Here is a 19,832-nt window from a genome sequence, read left to right on the forward strand (position 1 = left end):
CAAGGTGTGTGGGATCTTAGCTCCTCAACCAGGGAAGCTAAGCTAAGCGAACCCGCACCCCCTGCATTGGAAGGTGAAGTCTTGACCACTGGACCACCAGGGAAGTCCTGCATAAAAACTTCTTGAAGAAGAATTTTAGGTCAGCAAAATTTCTGAAAGGTGTCCCTTCATTATGACTTCCTTACTTTAAAGCCACATTCAATTATCGATAGATTTTCCAAAAGAACACTAAACAAAATCCTTCCTGTCACACTACGGAGGCAGCACAGTGGTTAAAAGCATGGACTCTGGAGCCTGCCTGCCTCAGTTTAAATCTGGTTTCAAGTCACGTACTAGTTATCTCAGCAAGTTGTGTAACCTCAGAGTCTCTGTTTATCTGTAAAATGGGGAGAAGAAGAAGACTCACTGCATTGGGGTGAATACTGGCTCTGTATCCTAGCTCTGCCATTTATTAACAGTAAGACCTTGGGAAAATTAACTATCACTGAAGCACAGTTTCCTCATCTGTAAAATGGGGATGATAATGACCACCTCACAGGCTTAAAAATGAAGAAGTGAAATAACAAATATAATGTAAAAAGTACTAAGCTCAACACACATTAAGCCCTCAGTAAATGGAAGTCAGCCTCTCCTTGTCTGGAGAATTCTGCATGTATGATCACTTGGTGGCAACAGACCAAAAGCCTGGAAAATCTATGGTTGTTATAAAGTCACACACCCAGGAAAGGCCCTGCATGAGATCTTTGCACCGCTCTACTGTGATTATACTTCAGAACATGTAAGATTAACTGGGAATACATTTAGGAGATGTACACCTAGCAAAACCTGTTACTTCAAGTGGGAAGTGTTTCTTCAATAAATAAAATTGCTCTAAAGTTGTGACAAGAACTCTTCAATGTTCTCAATTATGAAGAAGCATAAGAAGCAGCAGGCATACTACGAAATACCAATGATAATTAATGATATACAAGCACCAACACTAAGAACTCTGGCTAGCAAATCAAGAAGTTTTTCAAGGATACTTTTAATTCTCATATATTAGCTTACTTTATCAAAATACTAACTGGTTTGAAAAAATAATTTCTGCTTACCAGTTTGTTACAGATGAGAAGCAAGATTGTTGGGTTCTGCTCTACGCTTCTACAGCACAAACTTACACCTGAACTGCGACCTGTGGCACAATTACTGGGATAATATTCAATTTTAATCTAAGGGGCCATTTGTTTTAGATTTGTTTTGTTTAGTGTAAACTTCACAATATCCCATCTCTAGGTGTGAACAGATGTATTTATATTTTGCTTAAGGAAGAAATAAGGGTGAAATTTTAAATATGTTCCTTGAGTAAGTGTAAATAATCACTAACTTCTCACTTATAATATTTAACATTTTCCAAATATTGAACTAAATATCAATTTTAATCTAAGGGGCCATTTCTTATATAATGTTTAATATAAATTAAAAAATATCCCATTTCTAGGTACAAAAGACATTTATTTATATTTTGCTTAAGGAAGGTATAACCATGGAATTTAAAATGTGATCACTTTTCAAGTAAGTATAGTCACTAATTACCTACTAAAAATAAATAACATTTTCCAAATATTGAACATAAACATCTTGGGACTTTTTCTCTTGATGAGAGAGAGGCTAAGAAGTGACAACATGGGGAGACTTCCTTTTTAGCACTCATCACCATCTGACATATTACATATTTGTTAATTGGCCTTTTCCCACCACAAAAATGTGGGCTACATAACAGCAGGGATTGTGCCTGTCTTGTTCACTGCTTTAACTTCAGTCTTGTGTTATAGGCATTCCAAGCATATATTCTAAATGAATAAATAAATGACTGTGATGATGAAAGCTCTTCAGCATTTGTGTATTTTTCTTTTTTTTTTTTAGCATTTGTATATTTCTAAGATGACAGTTATTCTGATTGTTCTAAAGAAGAGGCAGGAGTCAGCTTACATGGAATATTTGGAAAAGTAAAACAAAGATGTCTTTTTTTCTTTTTTTTTGGCTCCACTGGGTCTTTGTTGCTGTGCACGGGCTTTCTTTAGCTGCAGCGAGTGGGGGCTACTCTTCATTGTGGTGCACGGGCTTCTCATTGCGGTGGCTTCTCTTGTTGCAGAGCATGGGCTCTAGGTGTGTGGGCTTCAGCAGTTGCGGCACGCGGGCCCTAGAGTGTGCAGGTTTCAGTAGTTGCGGTGTGTGGGCTCAGTAGTTGTGGTGTGCTGGCTCTAAGGCATGTGGGCTTCAGTAGTTGTGGTGCGCAGGCTCAGTAGTTGTGGTGCGCAGGCTCAGTAGTTGTGGCTCGCAGGCTCTAGAGCAGAGGCTCAGTAGTTGTGGCACACGGGCTTAGTTGCTCTGCGGCGTGTGGGATCTTCCTGGACCAGGGATCGAATCCGTGTCCCCTGCACTGGCAGGCGGATTCTTAACCACTGCGCCACCAGGGAAGTCCCCCAGAGATGTCTTTTAAAGTTGCACTGAGTTAGCAATGAATATAAGGGAAATCTCAGACTGTTTTCAGAAGCCCATTTATAAATGGATGTGTACCAATAAGTGGGGACAATTGAAAATGTATTTGGGGGAAACATGCTGTTTCTGGCTGTAAGCTGGACAGGATTTCTATGAGGAAATTAGAACCTTATGACATTGAAGATAGCTCCCTGTTCCTCATTACTAATTAACCATGCCAAGAGATTTCTTTAAATACTGGAGACAGGCATTCTGCACTCTATACTTCTCCTTAAAATCCTCAAAAATAAGGAGAATAAGAAACAGAAATGCAAACCCCATTGATTAGGAATATCTATCTCTAATCTTAGATTATAATATATAAAGATGGAAAGTGGATGTAGGATTAAATAACCTAAGAGACAGAAGAATGTGAAACAAATGCCTGCTGGGGTTAACAACAAGAATGAGCCAAATCATCTGTCAAACCTCAGAAAAGCACAGGAGTTAGAAGCACCAGGTACTATGGAAGATGGGGGTGAGGAAGGAAGTTGCAAACACGGAAATTATTTGAAGTTTATATAAAGAGCAGTTAGATTCCCAGATATCCATCCCTATCCTGCCCAGCCAGGTGACAACCTTCCCCAAAACCCACAGGAAAGAGAAATTAAAATCACTAGAGAAACTAAACCAGAGAATCTAGGCTTAGGAACACCAGACACAGAGTAGGTGAGGATCAGGTGCAGGACTGAAAACAAGGGGCTTAGGTAAAAGGCTGCAACCTAAATGATGAAATTCCGCCACCTTCTCCTACTAGCTCCAGAACATTGGCGACCAGGTTATACACCCTCCAGGAAATTGGCAGATTCTTTGCAAGAAAAGATGAACAGTGCAAGGAAAAAACGTATGGACACTGACTTTTGGGTTTTCCCATAAAGGCTGGTGGGTCATCTTAATGCTCTATAGTTAAGCTCTCCATATATACAAGCTTCCATCAGTTTTTCGGTGCCTAACTATTAAGGAAGAGATAAGAGAACATGCTGCATCTATAAAACAAAAACAGTATGCTATAAAAAAGAGGGGAACAGGGACTTCCCTGGTGGTCCAGTGGTTAAGACTCTGTGCTTCCAATGCAGGGGGCTTGGGTTCAATCCCTGGTCAGGGAACTAAGATCCCACATGCCATGCAGTGCTGCCAAAAACTAAAATTAAAAAAAAAAAAATCTCAGCTTCCCTGGTGGCACAGTGGTTAAGAATCCACCTGCCAATGCAGGGGACATGGGTTCAATCCCTGGTCTGGGAAGATCCCACATGCCGAGGAGCAACTAAGCCCGTGTGCCACAACTACTGAGCTTGTGCTCCAGAGCCCGTGAACCACAACTACTGAGTCTGCACGCCACAACTACTGAAACCCGTGCGCCTACAGCCCATGTTCCACAACAAGAGAAGCCACCACAGTGAGGAGCCCATGCACCGCAATGAAGAGTAGCCCCTGCTTGCTGCAACTAGAGAAAGCCTGCGTGCCGCAATGAAGACCCAATGCAGGCAAAAAAAAAAAAAAAAAAAAAAAAAAATCTCAATTAAAAAAAAAAAAGGGAACAACTGGGGGAAAAAAAGACCTATTGGAAATTAAAACTATGATAGCCAAAAAATTTTTTGTGAAAGGATTGAAAGGTAATGTTGAGGAAATCTCCTAAAAGTGGATAAAACAAATAGGAAAACAGAAATATAGGAAACAGAAAAGTTAAGAAGAGTAACAATATAGGAAATCTAATTTTTGACTAAAAGGAGTTGTAGAAGGAGAGAACAGAGGAAGTGGTGGTGAGAAAAATTTCAATAAATACTACAAAAGCACTTCCCTGAATCAAAAAATATCTCCAGGGCTCACTAGATACCAACAGAATATGAAAAAAAGACCCAAGAACAGTGGTGATAAAAAGACGATTCTAAAAGCTTCTGGAGAGAAAAAAGGTATATATAAAGAATTAAGAATAAGAATAGCACCATATTATTTAATAGCAATACTGGAAGTTCAAGATGGATGCCTTCAAAATTCTGAGGGAAAATAATTTTTAACCTAGAATTATGTCAAACAAAGAGTAATGTATGAGAATGGAATAAAGATGCTTTTAGGAACATTACGTCTCAAAAAACTTACCTCCTATGCATTCTTTCTTAGGAAGCTACCAGAGGACGTGCTCCGTCAAAATAAGGAATACAATCAAGAAAGACGATGACATGGGATCAAACACAAAAGGGAAGTTAACAGGAATTTCCAGGATAACAAGTAGGTGGTAAGACTTGAGAGCATCCTAGGTCCAGATTAGCTCGATGGAGAGCTCTAGGATTTCCAGGGGGGGAAAAATGGAACTGATGTGGAAAACTGTATTGAGAGGCATTTTACAAAGCATTAAGGCTTATGGAATGACAGCCATAGTTTTGAAGAAAAATAAGCAAATTTTACAATGAGGCATTTCATAACCCAGGAAAAACAAAGCTGCTCAAGAAGAAAATGTTATCCTTGGTTCCACAGTGAACCATATTTGTGTAGTATTAATACTGAAAATACTGTAACATGGATTCAGACTAAAATCATGATATAACTGTACTGAGATGGTAGAGGGAGGAAGGAAGGTGAAAGAGCTAACATTCTCAACATCCATAATAAGAAGCAATAGATAATGTACAAAACTGATCAAAAAAGTTATAGCAGTATATGAATGTTATTTAGAAACATGGAGGTAAAGATCAGAGAAGCATCTCCAAATGTTGAAAGTAGCTGCCTTTGGGGAGAGGGTGGGCTCAGGAGAGGAAAAGAATTTCTGGTTTTTATTATAAGTCTTTGAACATTATTTGATTTCCTAAACTATGTATATATGTTACTTTGATAAAAATAGAAAATTAAAATGCAAACATATAAAGAAGTTATGGATAGTGTGGTATAGCAGGAAGAGTTTTGAGCTAGGAATGAAAATACAAAGCTATTGATTACTTATACTGTGATCTTGGGTAAATCATACAACTTCTTTGAGTCTCAATTTCTTTATCTATTCATTGTGGGACTTTGGTTATTTCTAAGGGCCTTTCCAACAATAAGGTTCTGATTCCATAATAATGAAGTATTTTTCTAGGAACAGCAAAGAGAGAGAAACTTTTCTCCATGTTCTCATGGTCCACCTGTACATACTTTTGTTCACTTTGCCAGGGGTCTCCCTATCATTGCCCCCTTGATGTTAAAATGGAACTAGCATGCCTGCAACCTGAGAATCCTATTGTACCTGCGAGGCTAGTCTTCGCATGGCCTCCTCCTGCCGCCTCCGCATTTCTGGAGTTCCTGGGCAGCTTCCACTGGTGATGGATGAGTGGGCTGAAGGTGGCTGTGTGAGTGGCAGCTCTCTGTTGGCATCCACATCTGTATTAAAAAGATGAGATGTTTGCATCAGATAATCATAAAACTCTAAAGAAAGACTGGTTAAATCCCATTTGTTCTTTGATCCAGCAATTCTACTCCTAGGGGTATGTACCCAAGAGAATTAAAAACATATGTCCACGCAAAAACCTGTACATAAATGTTCAAAGAAGCAAGATTCATAATAGCCCCAAACTGGAAAGGACCCAAATGTCCATCAACTGATGAATGGATAAAAGGTGGTACAGCCTCACAACGGAACATTACTCAACAATAAAAAGAAATGAAATACCAATATATGTTACAACATGGATAACCCTTGAAATGTTACACTCACTCAAAGGAGCCAGTTACAAAAGACCATACAGTATACGATTCTATTTATTTGAAATGCCCAGAATATGGAAATCCATAGGGACAAAAAGCAGATTAGTGGTTACCTAGGGGTAAAGATAGGGATTTAGGGGGGAAATGAAGACTGACTGCTAATGGGCATGGGATTTCTTTTAGGGGGGAATGAAAAAGTTCTAAGATTATGGTGATTGCTGCACAACTCAGTGACTACAGTAAAAAGCAGTGAATTGAACCATTTAAATGGGTGAATTATACGGTACATGAATTGTAGCTTAATAAAGCTGTTTTTTAAAAAATTCCATTCGTTCATGTTATTTAGGTAACATCTTAACTACTACTAGAAATTATAGACTCTATTTATAAATACAGACCATATTTTAAAAATGGGTACAAAATTAGTAGACTGTTATTTGATGGTCAATAGCTACTGAAAAGGAGAAGAAATGGGGGAAAATAGTTCTCATTTAACTCCCTACCAGTAGGACTTAATTGAGACTTCTTCCATCCAACTGGCAAAGTAAACTCCCTGGCCAGTGCATAGAGTTCTGAATAAACTGTAGGAGGGTAGGTGTGGGAGACGGCTGTGAAAAAGACTGAAGAAATGTGCACAGTAAAGTTCAGTGACTGTCACTGTATCATGCCTGTTGTTCACTCCCTCTGTCCACCCCATTCCCCCTTATCTGGTTTTGTGGGTAATCAGTGTCTGAGTACCTTCTGTCTTCTAGCTGTTCCCTTTTGGAGAGGCCCTCCTTTTTGTCTGGGTGTCTTTACTTTCTGCTTGGTACTCAGAGGACAGTAGAAATAAAAGTTAATAGGGAGGAGAAGTCAGTGTGCACAGCAAACTGGCAACACAGACTTCTGGAATGAGCAGAGTGGGGAGGGTAGGGGTTACTCACTAAACAGCTATTTGGGGGCATGGCAGCTGTTGGCAAATGTCAAATCCAAACGGTAACTACACTGAGACTTTCAGTGATAGGAAAATACAGTCTTATAATTAGACCGAACTTCCCTAACTACTGTACTGAGTACACTTGTAGTTAATGTAATAATGCCTGGATTACACAACAGGTCCATTTTCACAAAATGTTTCTGTTCTCTGTACGTATGTGTTGGGGGGCGGGTGGTGACGGTGGTGGTAGAGATTGATGGGGGTGTCAGGTTTGGGATGGGGTGTAGGTGGACAGCAGGATGACAGGCCAGTGCCTGCCTTGACAGCTTCTCTGTGCCTTCCCAGGGAAATGACAAGGAGGGGGCGGCTGGGGGCTGGGTGTCTGTGGGGGAAGGACAGAGCCGGGCAATGCAGTGCTGCAGACTAGACTGCTCACGTCTTCCAGAGCAGCGCTGCTCAGCGTGGAGGAGTGAGGGACAGAAGAAAGAATGACACAGGATGCAGAAACGGAAGTGGGGAGCTCCAATAATCCTCACCTATTTTCATTACTACTACAACTGCATCACTGACTTAGGGTTGGGAAGGCCAGTGGGATCCCAAATACCTATCAAAGCTGAATGTAAATTAAACTGTAAAAAATTAAGCCAACTCTCTCTCGATAAGACATCATTCTTATTCACTAATGAAAAAATTCTGCTACTGCCAGTGACATTTCCAGTGCCGGCTCACAGAGTAACAGATCAATGTCGAAAAACAGCTTGCTCTTTATCAAGCACTTCTTCTTTTTTTTTTTTTCTCAAAGAAATATCTTTAAATTGGTTAAGATATATTCAGTTCATATTTGTTTATAGAAATAACAGAAATATAAAATAGAAACATACAGATCATTGATTTTTTTTAAAAAAGTAACATTTTTGAGTCCTAATATTTGAAAAGCTTTAACCAAAACCTCGTGAGGATAATACAAGAAAGACAAAACATTTGTCCTCAAAACTAGAAAATTTAATGAGAGAGCCAGTTCTAAAACAAACTGAAGTTAGGTTTTATTATTAATCATTTGCATAACAGAAAATGAAAATTCTACAGATGTGTGTAGCTATTGGGGTAATTTCAAGAGTTGATTTTGTTGTTCAGAATTAATATTTAAATACCAGTAAATGACATCAACCACTTATTCTTGACCATTCTTAAGTGGTTCGGTTAAGATGGCAGAGGTGGAATGTAGTTTGGACATCAAAGCGGACAACAAAAATTATTACATTAAATTACGACAAGGCAATGCTGGTTCTGTGTAGTTCTGATAAATACATAACCACATACTAGATCCTCTTTAACACTGTTTCAAGTTTTCTAAGTTAACTATCAGGCCAAATCTATAGTCTTGACATGTGGACATTTATCACATGAATGGGGTATTTTTAGAGTTTCTCTGGAGGTAAAAGGCAACGGATGTTAGAGAATAACTTAATGAACTATCTTTAAAGGACCTCTGCTTTGGGGAGCACATGGGCTGTTTTCTATTAACTCCTGCTCTCCCAGGCTTAGAGGGGGCACTTCCAGGCACCTTTGCTTTCAGAGAAAGCAGCTCTTCTTGCCCTTGAGCTATGATTCTACCATCTGTTATCTGCAACAGTGGTTGATATATAGAGGAGTCAGAGAGACTATTCCCTAGCTGGTTTTCCTTCTCAAATAGTTAACCTCTTGGATTACTCAGATAAGAAGTAGTCTGGCGTGATATTTAAGCTAAGCACTCTAACGAAAATACTGGAATAGGTATGAAAAGTTACTTTCAACCATGCAGACATCTTAGAATCACAGAATTTTAGCACAGGAATGAATCTTAAAGATCACCTAATCCCACTGACTTATTTTACAGATGACAAAAACCGAGGTCTAAAGAATTAAAGTAAAATTCTCAAGGTTACAAAGTATAGTAAGTTTGAGCGCTTGACTCCCGTGACATTATGCCAATCTACCTCAGAAAAACTGCATCCAGAAACTAAGCATGATACTGCTCTTAAGACATGAATTCTTCCATACCAATTCTTACCATACCCTGGCAAATGGGACTCTTGATCCAACCAGTTTTCTTTCTAGACACTAGTTCTTCTACGTGTCAGATGTCCATAAGTTTACCAGAGGCAATCTGCACACTTAACGACATGAAACAGGAATGAATTTCAACAGAAAGCCAGGATGCTTGGAGGGTGTTCAGTGAGTTCCTGCTGAGTCCCCACAGCACCGTGCTAGACTCTGTAACTACAATACTATGATCCCAAACAAACCATTTCTAGCGGTTGTTGTCTGGAAATCTGTGGTGAGCTAGATTATTGATTTGGACTAGCAGGGCAATAGTTTCTTTTTGTTCTCTTATAACTAGCAGAAGCCAGGTAGACTGGTTATAGGAAGAACCCCTATACATTTCTTTTTATCTCCTTTACTCAAGTGAGTTCCATCAATAAGGAGAGGGAGCACAGCAGAATGGATGACACTGGGCTCTGAAACCAGACTGCGTAGGCTCAAATTCTAGTTTCACTATTTACTGGCTATGAAACCTGGGAGGCTTACTTAACCTCTCTGAGCCTTAAACCACTTATCTGTGAAAGGAAGATAACAGGAACTACCTCTCTGAAAGAGATAAGAGGGTTGGATGAATTAATATTTGTTAAGCTCTTAGAGAGTGCCTGGTACTAAGGACCATATAAGAATTTTAAAAACAAATAAACAGGATCCTGATGGCGATCATTAAGCTGCACCCTGCCTGTGATGAAAGAAGCATAAATATATATGAGATCTCAGCATCTTTTCACACAGAAGCAGGAGAAACCCTTCAAGGACACAGTGAAGTTCAAGCCCAAGCAGTGCAACACTGACATCGATCGCAAGGAAATGAAGGCCGCAAACAGATTGTGCCGGTGTGAACAAGAAGCCTGTACACAGGCTGAGCAAAAGCTGACAGTGATGGATGCAAACAAGCTCTTACAGGCAATTGCTGTAGTCATTATCCAAAGGACAGACCAGCCAGCCAGTCAGGAGGGAAGAGGCGTACATTTATTCTGAAAGAAAGGTTTTTTCAGTCACTCTCAGGTGACCGTTGGATACGTGGGTTAAATGTCAACAGAGTATTACATTCTTTCCCTCAACTCTGAGTTAATGGTCCTCACATCAGTCAGGTTTTGCAGATCAGAAAATGAAAGGATACAAGACTTAATACAAAGATGCTGGAAAAAATTTCAGAGCAATGAAGCATGGAGTTCTTTATTTTTAAAAACAATTTTTTAGTGGGTTTTTTTTTAAACATCTTTATTGGAGTATAATTGCTTTACAATGGTGTGTTAGTTTCTGCTTTATAACACAGTGAATCAGCTATACATTTACATATATCCCCATATCTCTTCCCTCTTGTGTCTCCCTCCCACCCTCCCCTATCCCACCGCATGGAGTTCTTTAAAAAGGGATACATACGTTTGGGGGAGGCATGTGGGCTGTCTGAGGCAATCTGTCTCATCCGTGTTCCATGGCAGCTGAGGGCCACCAGTCTGGAGACAATGGCGGTTTTGCCGAACCCAATGTTTCCCACGATCACTACTCCTTGGTTCACGCTGGCATTTGAACTTTGAAGTTGAGCATCTATTTCGTGGAAAACCCAATCCCGGCCAACAAACACTGACTCTGTAGTGATGCTGGGCACTTCAAAGAGCAGCGGCTTCAGGGAGATATCTGGAGGCCTATAAGGTGCAAAGCGAACTGGAAGGAACAATAAGAGAACACAGAACTTAGGCCAAACCATCAACATTGCGAGAAAAAAACAAAAAAAACCAGTATGGTTTAGGAGACCACTGGGAGTTATAGTATGATGGTATTCTGGGTTATTCAGAAAATAATAAAACTCTGAATTTTGGTTCTACACAGATAAGCAATGGCACGTGAGCTAGAGCTATTTGATACTGTAGCTGGCAGAACACAAACATAGTTAAAATAGTAATAATTTGCGTTATAGGCAGAAAGTCAGGGTGATATTCAAAATTATTAAGCAATGGAGATGGCCCAGGTACCAGCAATCAGGATGCCTGCAAAAGTAACAAAATGCAGGGTTCTTAAGGCCTCCTTCTATGCCTGGGGATAACCTTCAAAATGTTGGATTGTGGGGAGATGTAGGGTTGGAGTTTCTGGGGGAGAGGCCGGGGTGTGGCAGGGAATCCAGATGGCTTACAGCATCAGTCCTGTAGAAAGCAATGTAAAGAGAACTTATTTCTTTAAAAATACCAATAAAAACAGTAACTCCTTTAAGTTCACAATGGTAGTTTTTAAAAATCTAGTAAGTATATTAAGGGAAGCAAACACCTAAAAACTGTGATGGTTTAAAAGGTTTAAAAGGTTTTCAATATGTTAAGCAGTCAAGGAAGCAGAAACCAAATTTTCATTTAATGTCTCTGCACCTGTAATGCTTGTATTCATGCCAACCGAAAAAAAACACAAAAAACAATTTCTGGTTTACACACACGTCTTGGGGACAAATCCCTATTGCTTTTCTTGAGATTTTTTTCTGTGCTTATGTAGTTGTGAGATGTGCTAAGGGCCAACCAAGCATGAGCTCTACTTGCTCTCTAAAAACGCATAATAGATATAACCTGGTTTCAATGATCAACCTTCTAATTACATTGATGGTAAAAACAAGTCCTGCCTAACCTCCCTTATCTGAGTTAAATGCCTTCGTAACTCTTTCTTTGTTTTTTTTTGGGCCACGCCGTGTGGCCTGTGGGATCTTAGTTCCCCGACAAGGGAACGAACCCGGGCCCCCAGCAGTGAAAGCCCGGAATCCTAACCACTGGACTACCAGGGAATTCCCTTCTTAACTGTTTCAAGAGTAGTTCTAGATGTATCATTTTTTTTCCATTTTATTATTTATTTTTTAAAAGTTCATTTTCTGTATCATCTACCTTACCATAGTACCTTGACACATAGTAGACGTTAAATAAATGCTTACTGAAAGAATTAATTAAAAACAAGGTATTACACTCTCACCCTATTTTATATTTTGATGAATAAAGTCCAGGGGTGGGAAGGGAATGAGGACAGGAGAAAGGGAAATCATAAAGGGGGAAATTAGATCTATTAATACTGCTTATATTACTCTAGAACAAACTTAAACCACTTCTACATCATAAATTGGGATCTAGAGATGGCAGCTTACTCGAAAAACACACACAAGCACACTTCATGTAAACACTCATTTAAAACTGTCTGAAAGCCATTAGAATGATAGCTGAGCATTTTCAAAAAGGTAACAATTCCAAAAGTAGTACAAAAATTAAAAATATAAAGCCAAACTCTAATAATAGAAGCAAATTGTTTCCTATGTAAGTTTTAAAATGTCCCAAATTTTCACTAAAAAAAAAAAAAAAAGGCTGTGGAGATACACCTACATGGTTACTTATAATTTCCGGATGCACATCTCTTTATCAAAACGTACTCTTTTAAAATACATAATTACTGAATTAAGTGAAAAATTAGACTTTAACTTGCTAAAAATATTCTTAATTCTAGTGTCTTAGCTAAATAGATTCTATTTTATTTTTCTTAAACATTATTTTATTGAGCCCCACATGCCATAAAATTCACCCTTTTAAAGCATACAATTTGGTGATTTTTAGTATATTCACAAAGCTGCAAACATCACTATTTAATTCCTGAACATTTTCATCATTGCCCCCCAAAAAACCACATACCCATTAGCTGTCACTCTCTAGTCCCCATTTCCCCCAGCCCCTGGCAACCAGAGAATTTCTGTCTTTACAGATTTGCCTCGAGACAGTTCACATATATATTATCATATGATATGTGGCCTTTTGTGACTGGCTTCTTTCACTTAGCATGTTTTTGAGGTTCATCCATGTTGTAGCATGTATCACTACTTCATCCTTTTTATTGCTGAACAATATTCCATTATATGGATATATCACATTTTGTTTGGCCCATTTATCAGCTGAAAAAAATTTGGGTTGTTTCCACTCTTTGTCTATTATGAATCATGCTACCATGAACATTCACATACAAGTTTCTTTTCTTTTTCTTTTTTAAAATTAATGACTAATTTTTTTAAACATCTTTATTGGAGTATAAGTGCTTTACAATGGTGTGTTAGTTTCTGCTGTAAAACAAAGTGAATCAGCTATACATATACATATATCCCCATATCTCCTCCCTCTTGCGTCTCCCTCCCATCCTCCCTATCCCACCCCTCTAGGGGGTCACAGAGCACCAAGCTGATCTCCCTGTGCTATGTGGCTGCTTCCCACTAGCTATCTATTTTACGTTTGGTAGTGTGTATGTATCCATGCCACTCTCTCACTTCGTCCCAGCTTACCCTTCCCCCTCCCCATGTCCTCAAGTCCATTCTCTACGTCTGCGTCTTTATTCCTGCCTTGCCCCTAGGTTCTTCAGAACTTTTTTTTTTTTAGATTCCATATATATGTGTTAGCATACGGTACTTGTTTTTCTCTTTTTGACTTACTTCACTCTATATGACAGACTCTAGGTCCTTCCACCTCACTACAAATAACTCAATTTCACTTCTTTTTATGGCTGAGTAATATTCCATTGTATACATGTGCCACATCTTCTTTATCCATTCATCTGTTGATGGACACTTAGGTTGCTTCCACGTCCTGGCTACTGTAAATAGTGCTGCAATGAACATTGTGGTTCATGACTCTTTTTTTTTATTTTTTTTTATTTTTATTTATTTATTTATTTTAATTAGTTTCTGCTTTATAACAAAGTGAATCAGTCATACATATACATCTGTTCCCACATCCCTTCCCTCATGCATCTCCCTCCCTCCCACCCTCCCCATCCCACCCCTCCAGGCGGTCACAAAGCACCGAGCTGATCTCCCTGTGCTCTGTGGCTGCTTCCCACTATCTATCTACCTTACGTTTGGTAGTGTATATATGTCCATGCCTCTCTTTCGCCTTGTCACAGCTTACCCTTCCCCCTCCCCATATCCTCAAGTCCATTCTCAAGTAGGTCTGTGTCTTTATTCCCGTTTTGCCCCTAGGTTCTTCATGACATTTTTTTTTTTTAAATTCCGTATATATGTGTTAGCATACGGTATTTGTCTTTCTCTTTCTGACTAACTTCACTCTGTATGACAGACTCTAGGTCTATCCACCTCATTACAAATAGCTCAGTTTCGTTTCTTTTTATGGCTGAGTAATATTCCATTGTATATATGTGCCACATCTTCTTTATCCATTCATCCGATGATGGACACTTAGGTTGTTTCCAGCTCCGGGCTATTGTGAATAGAGCTGCAATGAACATTTTGGTACATGACTCTTTTTGAATTATGGTTTTCTCAGGGTATATGCCCAGTAGTGGGATTGCTGGGTCGTATGGTAGTTGTTTTTAGTTTTATAAGGAACCTCCATACTGCTCTCCATAGTGGCTGTATCAATTTACACTCCCACCAACAGTGAAAGAGGGTTCCCTTTTCTCCACACCCTCTCCAGCATTTATTGTTTGTAGATTTTTTGATGATGGCTATTCTGACAAGTGTGAGGTGATACCTCATTGTAGTTTTGACTTGCATTTCTCGAATGATTAGTGATGTTGAGCATCCTTTCATGTGCTTGTTGACAATCTGTATATCTTCTTTGGCGAGATGTCTATTTAGGTCTTCTGCCCATTTTTGGATTGGGTTGTTTGTTTTTTGGATATTGAGCTGCATGAGCTGCTTGTATATTTTGGAGATTAATCCTTTGTCAGCTGCTTCATTTGCAAATACCTCCTCCCATTCTGAGGGTTGTCTTTTCATCTTGTTTATGGTTTCCTTTGCTGTGCACAAGCTTTTAAGTTTCATTAGGTCCCATTTGTTTATTTTTGTTTTTATTTCCATTTCTCTAGCAGGTGGGTCAAAAAGGATCTTGCTGTGATTTATGTCATAGACTGTTCTGCTTATGTTTTCCTCTAAGAGTTTTATAGTGTCTGACTTTACATTTAGGTCTTTAGTCCATTCTGAGTTTATTGTTGTATACAGTGTTAGGAAGTGCTCTAATTTCATTCTTTTACACGTAGCTGTCCAGTTTTCCCAGCATCACTTATTGAAGAGGCTGTCTTTTCTCCATTGTATATTATTGCCTCCTTTATCAAAGATAAGGTGACCATATGTGCATGGGTTTATCTCTGGGCTTTCTGTCCTGTTCCATTGATCTATATTTCAGTTTTTGTGCCAGTACCATACTGTCTTGCTGACTGTAGCTTTGTAGTATAGTCTGAACTCAGGAAGCCTGATTCCTCCAGATCCGTTTTTCTTTCTCAAGATTGCTTTGGCTATTCAGGGTCTTTTGTGTTTCCATATAAATTGTGAAATTTTTTTGTTCTAGTTCTGTGAAAAATGCCATTGGTAGTTTGATAGGGATTGTACTGAATCTGTAGATTGCTTTGGGTAGTATAGTCATTTTCACAGTGTTGATTCTTCCAATCCAAGAACATGGTACATCTCACCATCTGTTTCTATCATCTTTAATTTCTTTCATCAGTGTCTTATAGCTTTCTGCATACAGGTCTTTTGTCTCCTTAGGTAGGATTATTCCTAGGTATTTTATTCTTCTTGTTGCAATAATAAATGGGAGTGTTTCCTTAATTTCTCTTTCAGATTTTTCATCATTAGTGTATAGGAATGCAAGAGATTTCTGTGCATTAATTTTGTATCCTGCTACTCTACCAAATTCATTGATTAGCTCTAGTAGTTTTCTGGTAGCATCTTTAGGATTCCCTATGTATAGTATCATGTCATCTGCAAACAGTGACAATTTTACTTCTTCTTTTCCAATTTGGATTTCTTTTATTTCTTTTTCTTCTCTGATTGCTGTGGCTAAAACTTCCAAAACTATGCTGAATAGTAGTGGTGAGAGTGGGCAACGCTGTCTTGTTCCCGATCTTAGAGGAAATGGTTTCAGTTTTTCACCATTGAGAACGATGTTGGCTGTGGATTTGTCATATATGGCCTTTATTATGGTGAGGTAAGTTCCCTCTAGGCCTCCTTTCTGGAGGGTTTTTATCATAAATGGGTGTTGAATTTTGTTGAATGCTTTTTCTGCATCTATTCAGATGATCATATGGTTTTCATCCTTCAATTTGTTAATATGGTTTATCACATTGTTTGATTTGTGTATATTGAAGAATCCTCACATTCCTGGGATAAACCCCATTTGATCATGGTGTATGATCCTTTTAATGTGCTGTTGGATTCTGTTTGCTAATATTTTGCTGAGGATTTTTGCATCTATGTTCATCAGTGATACTGCAGTGTAGTTTTCTTTTTTTGTGACATCTTTGTCTGGTTTTGGTATCAGGGTGATGGTGGCCTCATAGAATGAGTTTGGGAATGTTCCTCCCTCTGCTATATTTTGGAAGAGTTTGAGAAGTATGGGTGTTAGCTCTTCTCTTAATGTTTGATAGAATTCACCTGTGAAGCCATCCGGTCCCGGGCTTTGGTTTGTGGAAGATTTTAAATCACAGTTTCAATTTCACTGCTTGTGATTGGTCTGTTTATATTTTCTATTTCTTCCTGGTTCAGTCTCGGAAGGTTGTGCTTTTCTAAGAATTTGTCCATTTCTTCCAGGTTGTCCATTTTATTGGCATGTAGTTGCTTGTAGTAATCTCTCATGATCCTTTGTATTTCTGCAGTGGCAGTTGTTACTTCTCCTTTTTCATTTCTAATTCTATTGATCTGAGTTTTTTCCCTTTTTTTCTTGATGAGTCTGGCTAATGGTTTATCAATTTTGTTTATCTTCTCAAAGAACCAGCTTTTAGCTTATTGATCTTTGCTTTCATTTCCTTCATTTCTTTTTCATTTATTTCTGATCTGATCTTTATGATTTCTTTCCTCCTGCTAACTTTGGGGCTTTTTTTGTTCTTGCTTCTCTAATTGCTTTAGGTGTAAGGTTAGGTTGTTTATTTGAGATGTTTCTTGAGGTAGGATTGTATTACTATAAACTTCCTTCCTAGAACTGCTTTTGCTGCATCCCACAGGTTTTGGACCATCGTGTTTTTGTTGTCATTTGTCTCTAGGTATTTTTTGATTTCCTCTTGGGTTTCTTCTGTGAACTCTTGGTTATTTAGTAGTGTATTGTTTAGCCTCCATGTGTTTGTATTTTTTACAGGTTTTTTTTCCTGTAATTGATATCTAGTCTTATAGTGTTGTGGTCAGAAAAGATACTTGATACAATTTCAATTTTCTTAAATTTACCAAGGCTTGATTTGTGACCCAAGATATGATCCTGGAGAATGGTCCATGAGCACTTGAGAAGAAAGTGTATTCTGTTTTTTTTGGATGGAATGTCCTCTAAATGTCCATCTTGTTGAATGTGTCATTTAAAGCTTGTGTTTCCTTATTTATTTTCTTTTTGGATGATCCGTCCATTGGTGAAAGTGGGGTGTTAAAGTCCCCTACTATGAATGTGTTACTGTCGATTTCCCCTTTTATGGCTGTTAGCATTTGCCTTATGTATTGAGGTGCTCCTATGTTGGGTGCATAAATATTTACAATTGTTATATCTTCTTCTTAGATTGATCCCTTGATCATTATGTAGTGCCCTTCTTTGTCTCTTGTAATAGTCTTTATTTTAAAGTCTATTTTGTCTGATATGAGAATTGCTACTCAAGCTTTCTCTTGATTTCCATTTTTATGGAATAACTTTTTCCATCCCCTCACTTTCAGTCTGTATGTGTCCCTAGGTCTGAAGTGGGTCTCCTGTAGACAACATATATATGGGTCTTGTTTTTGTATCCATTCAGCCAGTCTATGTCTTTTGGTTGGAGCATTTAATCCATTTACATTTAAGGTAATTATTGATATGTTTGTTCCTATTACCATTTTCTTAATTGTTTTGGGTTTGCTATTGTAGGTCTTTTCCTTCTCTTGTGTCTCCTGCCTAGAGAAGTTCCTTTAGCATTTGTTGTAAAGCTGGTTTGATGGTGCTGAATTCTCTTAGTTTTTGCTTGTCTGTAAAGGTTTTAATTTCTCCGTCGAATCTGAATAAGTTCCTTGTTGGGTAAAGTAATCTTGGTTGTAGGTTTTTCCCTTTCGTGACTTTAAATATGTGCTGCCACTCCCTCCTGGCTTGCAGAGTTTCTGCTGAAAGATCAGCTGTTAACCTTATAGGGATTCGCTTGTATGTTATTTGTTGCTTTTCCCTTGCTGCTTTTAATATTTTTTCTTTGTATTTAATTTTTTATAGTTTGATTAGTATGTGTCTTGGCATGTTTCTCCTTGGATTTATCCTGAATGGGACTCTCTGCACTTCCTGGCCTTGACTGTCTATTTCCTTTCCCATATTAGGGAAGTTTTCAACTATAATCTCTTCAAATATTTTCTCAGTCCCTCTGGGACCCTATAATTTGCATGTTGGTGCATTTAATGTTGTCCCAGAGGTCTCTGAGACTGTCCTCAATTCTTTTCATTCTTTTTTCTTTATTCTGCTCTGCAGTAGTTATTTCCACTATTTTGTCTTCCAGGTCACTTATCTGTTCCTCTGCCTCAGTTATTCTGCTATTGATTCCTTCTAGAGAATTTTTAATTTCGTTTATTGTGTTGTTTATCATTGTTTGTTTGCTCTTTAGTTCTTCTAGGTCCTTGTTAAACGTTTCTTGTATTTTCTCCATTCTATTTCCAAGATTTTGCATCATCTTTACTATCATTAATCTGAATTCGTTTTCAGGTAGCCTGCCTGTCTCCTTTGTTTGATCTGGTAGGTTTTTACCTTTCTCCTTCATCTGCTGTGTATTTCTCTGTCTTCTCATTTTGCTTAACTTACTATATTTGCGGTCTCCTTTTCACAGGTTGCAGGTTCGTAGTTCCCGTTGTTTTTGGTGTCTGCCCCCAGTGGGTAAGGTTGGTTCAGTGGGTTGTGTAGGCTTCCCGGTAGAGTGGACTAGTGCCTGTGTTCTGGTGGATGAGGCTGGATCTTGTCTTTCTGGTGGGCAGGACCACGTCTGGTGGTGTGTTTTGGGGTTCTGTGAACTTACTATGATTTTAGGCAGCCTCTCTGCTAATGGGTGGGGTTATGTTTCTGTCTTGCTAGTTGTTTGGCATAGCGTGTCCAGTACTGTAGCTTGCTGGTTGTTGTGTGGAGCTGGGTCTTAGCATTGAGATCAAGATCTTTGGGAGAGCTCTTGCTGATTGATATTACGAGGGGCCAGGAGGTTTCTGGTGGACCAATGTCCTGAACTCGGCTTTCCAACCTCAGAGGCTCAGGCCCGACACCTGGCCGGAGTACCAAGACCCGGTCAGCCATACAGCTTTTGGGAAGTCTGAGGTCTTCTGCCAGCGTTCAGTAGGTGTTCTCTAAGTGTTGTTCCACATGTAGATGTATTTTTGATGTATCTGTGGGGAAGAAGGTGATCTCCATGTCCTACTCCTCCACCATCTTGAAGGTCCTCCCATGTACAAGTTTTTATGTACATATGTTTTTAGTTCTCTTGGGTATATGTCTATGAGAGGTATTGCTGGGTCATATGGAAACTCTATGTTTCAGCTTTTTGAGAAACTGCCAAACTGTTCTATTTTACTTTTGCTTTTTTACATGGAAGTAATACATACTCACTACAGAAAATTTAGGAATAGCAGATAAACAAAATAATAATTTTACTCCCACTGGCTAGAGAGAAACACAATTCATTTTAAAAACAATTAATTTAATTAAAATAAAATTTTTTA

General features: G+C 38.7%; 1 protein-coding gene across 4 annotated transcripts in view; it reads right to left on the bottom strand.

The window, feature by feature from the left end:
• Positions 1-19,832, bottom strand: part of TANC2 (tetratricopeptide repeat, ankyrin repeat and coiled-coil containing 2) — a 356,371-nt gene that overhangs the window by 79,371 nt on the left and 257,168 nt on the right. For all 4 annotated transcript variants that reach the window (XM_081218265.1, XM_081218264.1, XM_081218263.1 and 1 more), the window contains 2 exons: positions 10,574-10,855; positions 5,735-5,868 (listed from right to left, as the gene is read on the bottom strand). In XM_081218265.1, coding sequence (XP_081074391.1) covers positions 5,735-5,868; positions 10,574-10,855 — 416 coding nt within the window. The remainder of the gene's footprint in view (positions 1-5,734; positions 5,869-10,573; positions 10,856-19,832) is intronic.

This window comes from Mesoplodon bidens (genome assembly GCF_964165515.1).
Source record: "Mesoplodon bidens genome assembly, chromosome: 19".
Taxonomy (NCBI): Eukaryota; Metazoa; Chordata; class Mammalia; order Artiodactyla; family Ziphiidae; genus Mesoplodon; species Mesoplodon bidens.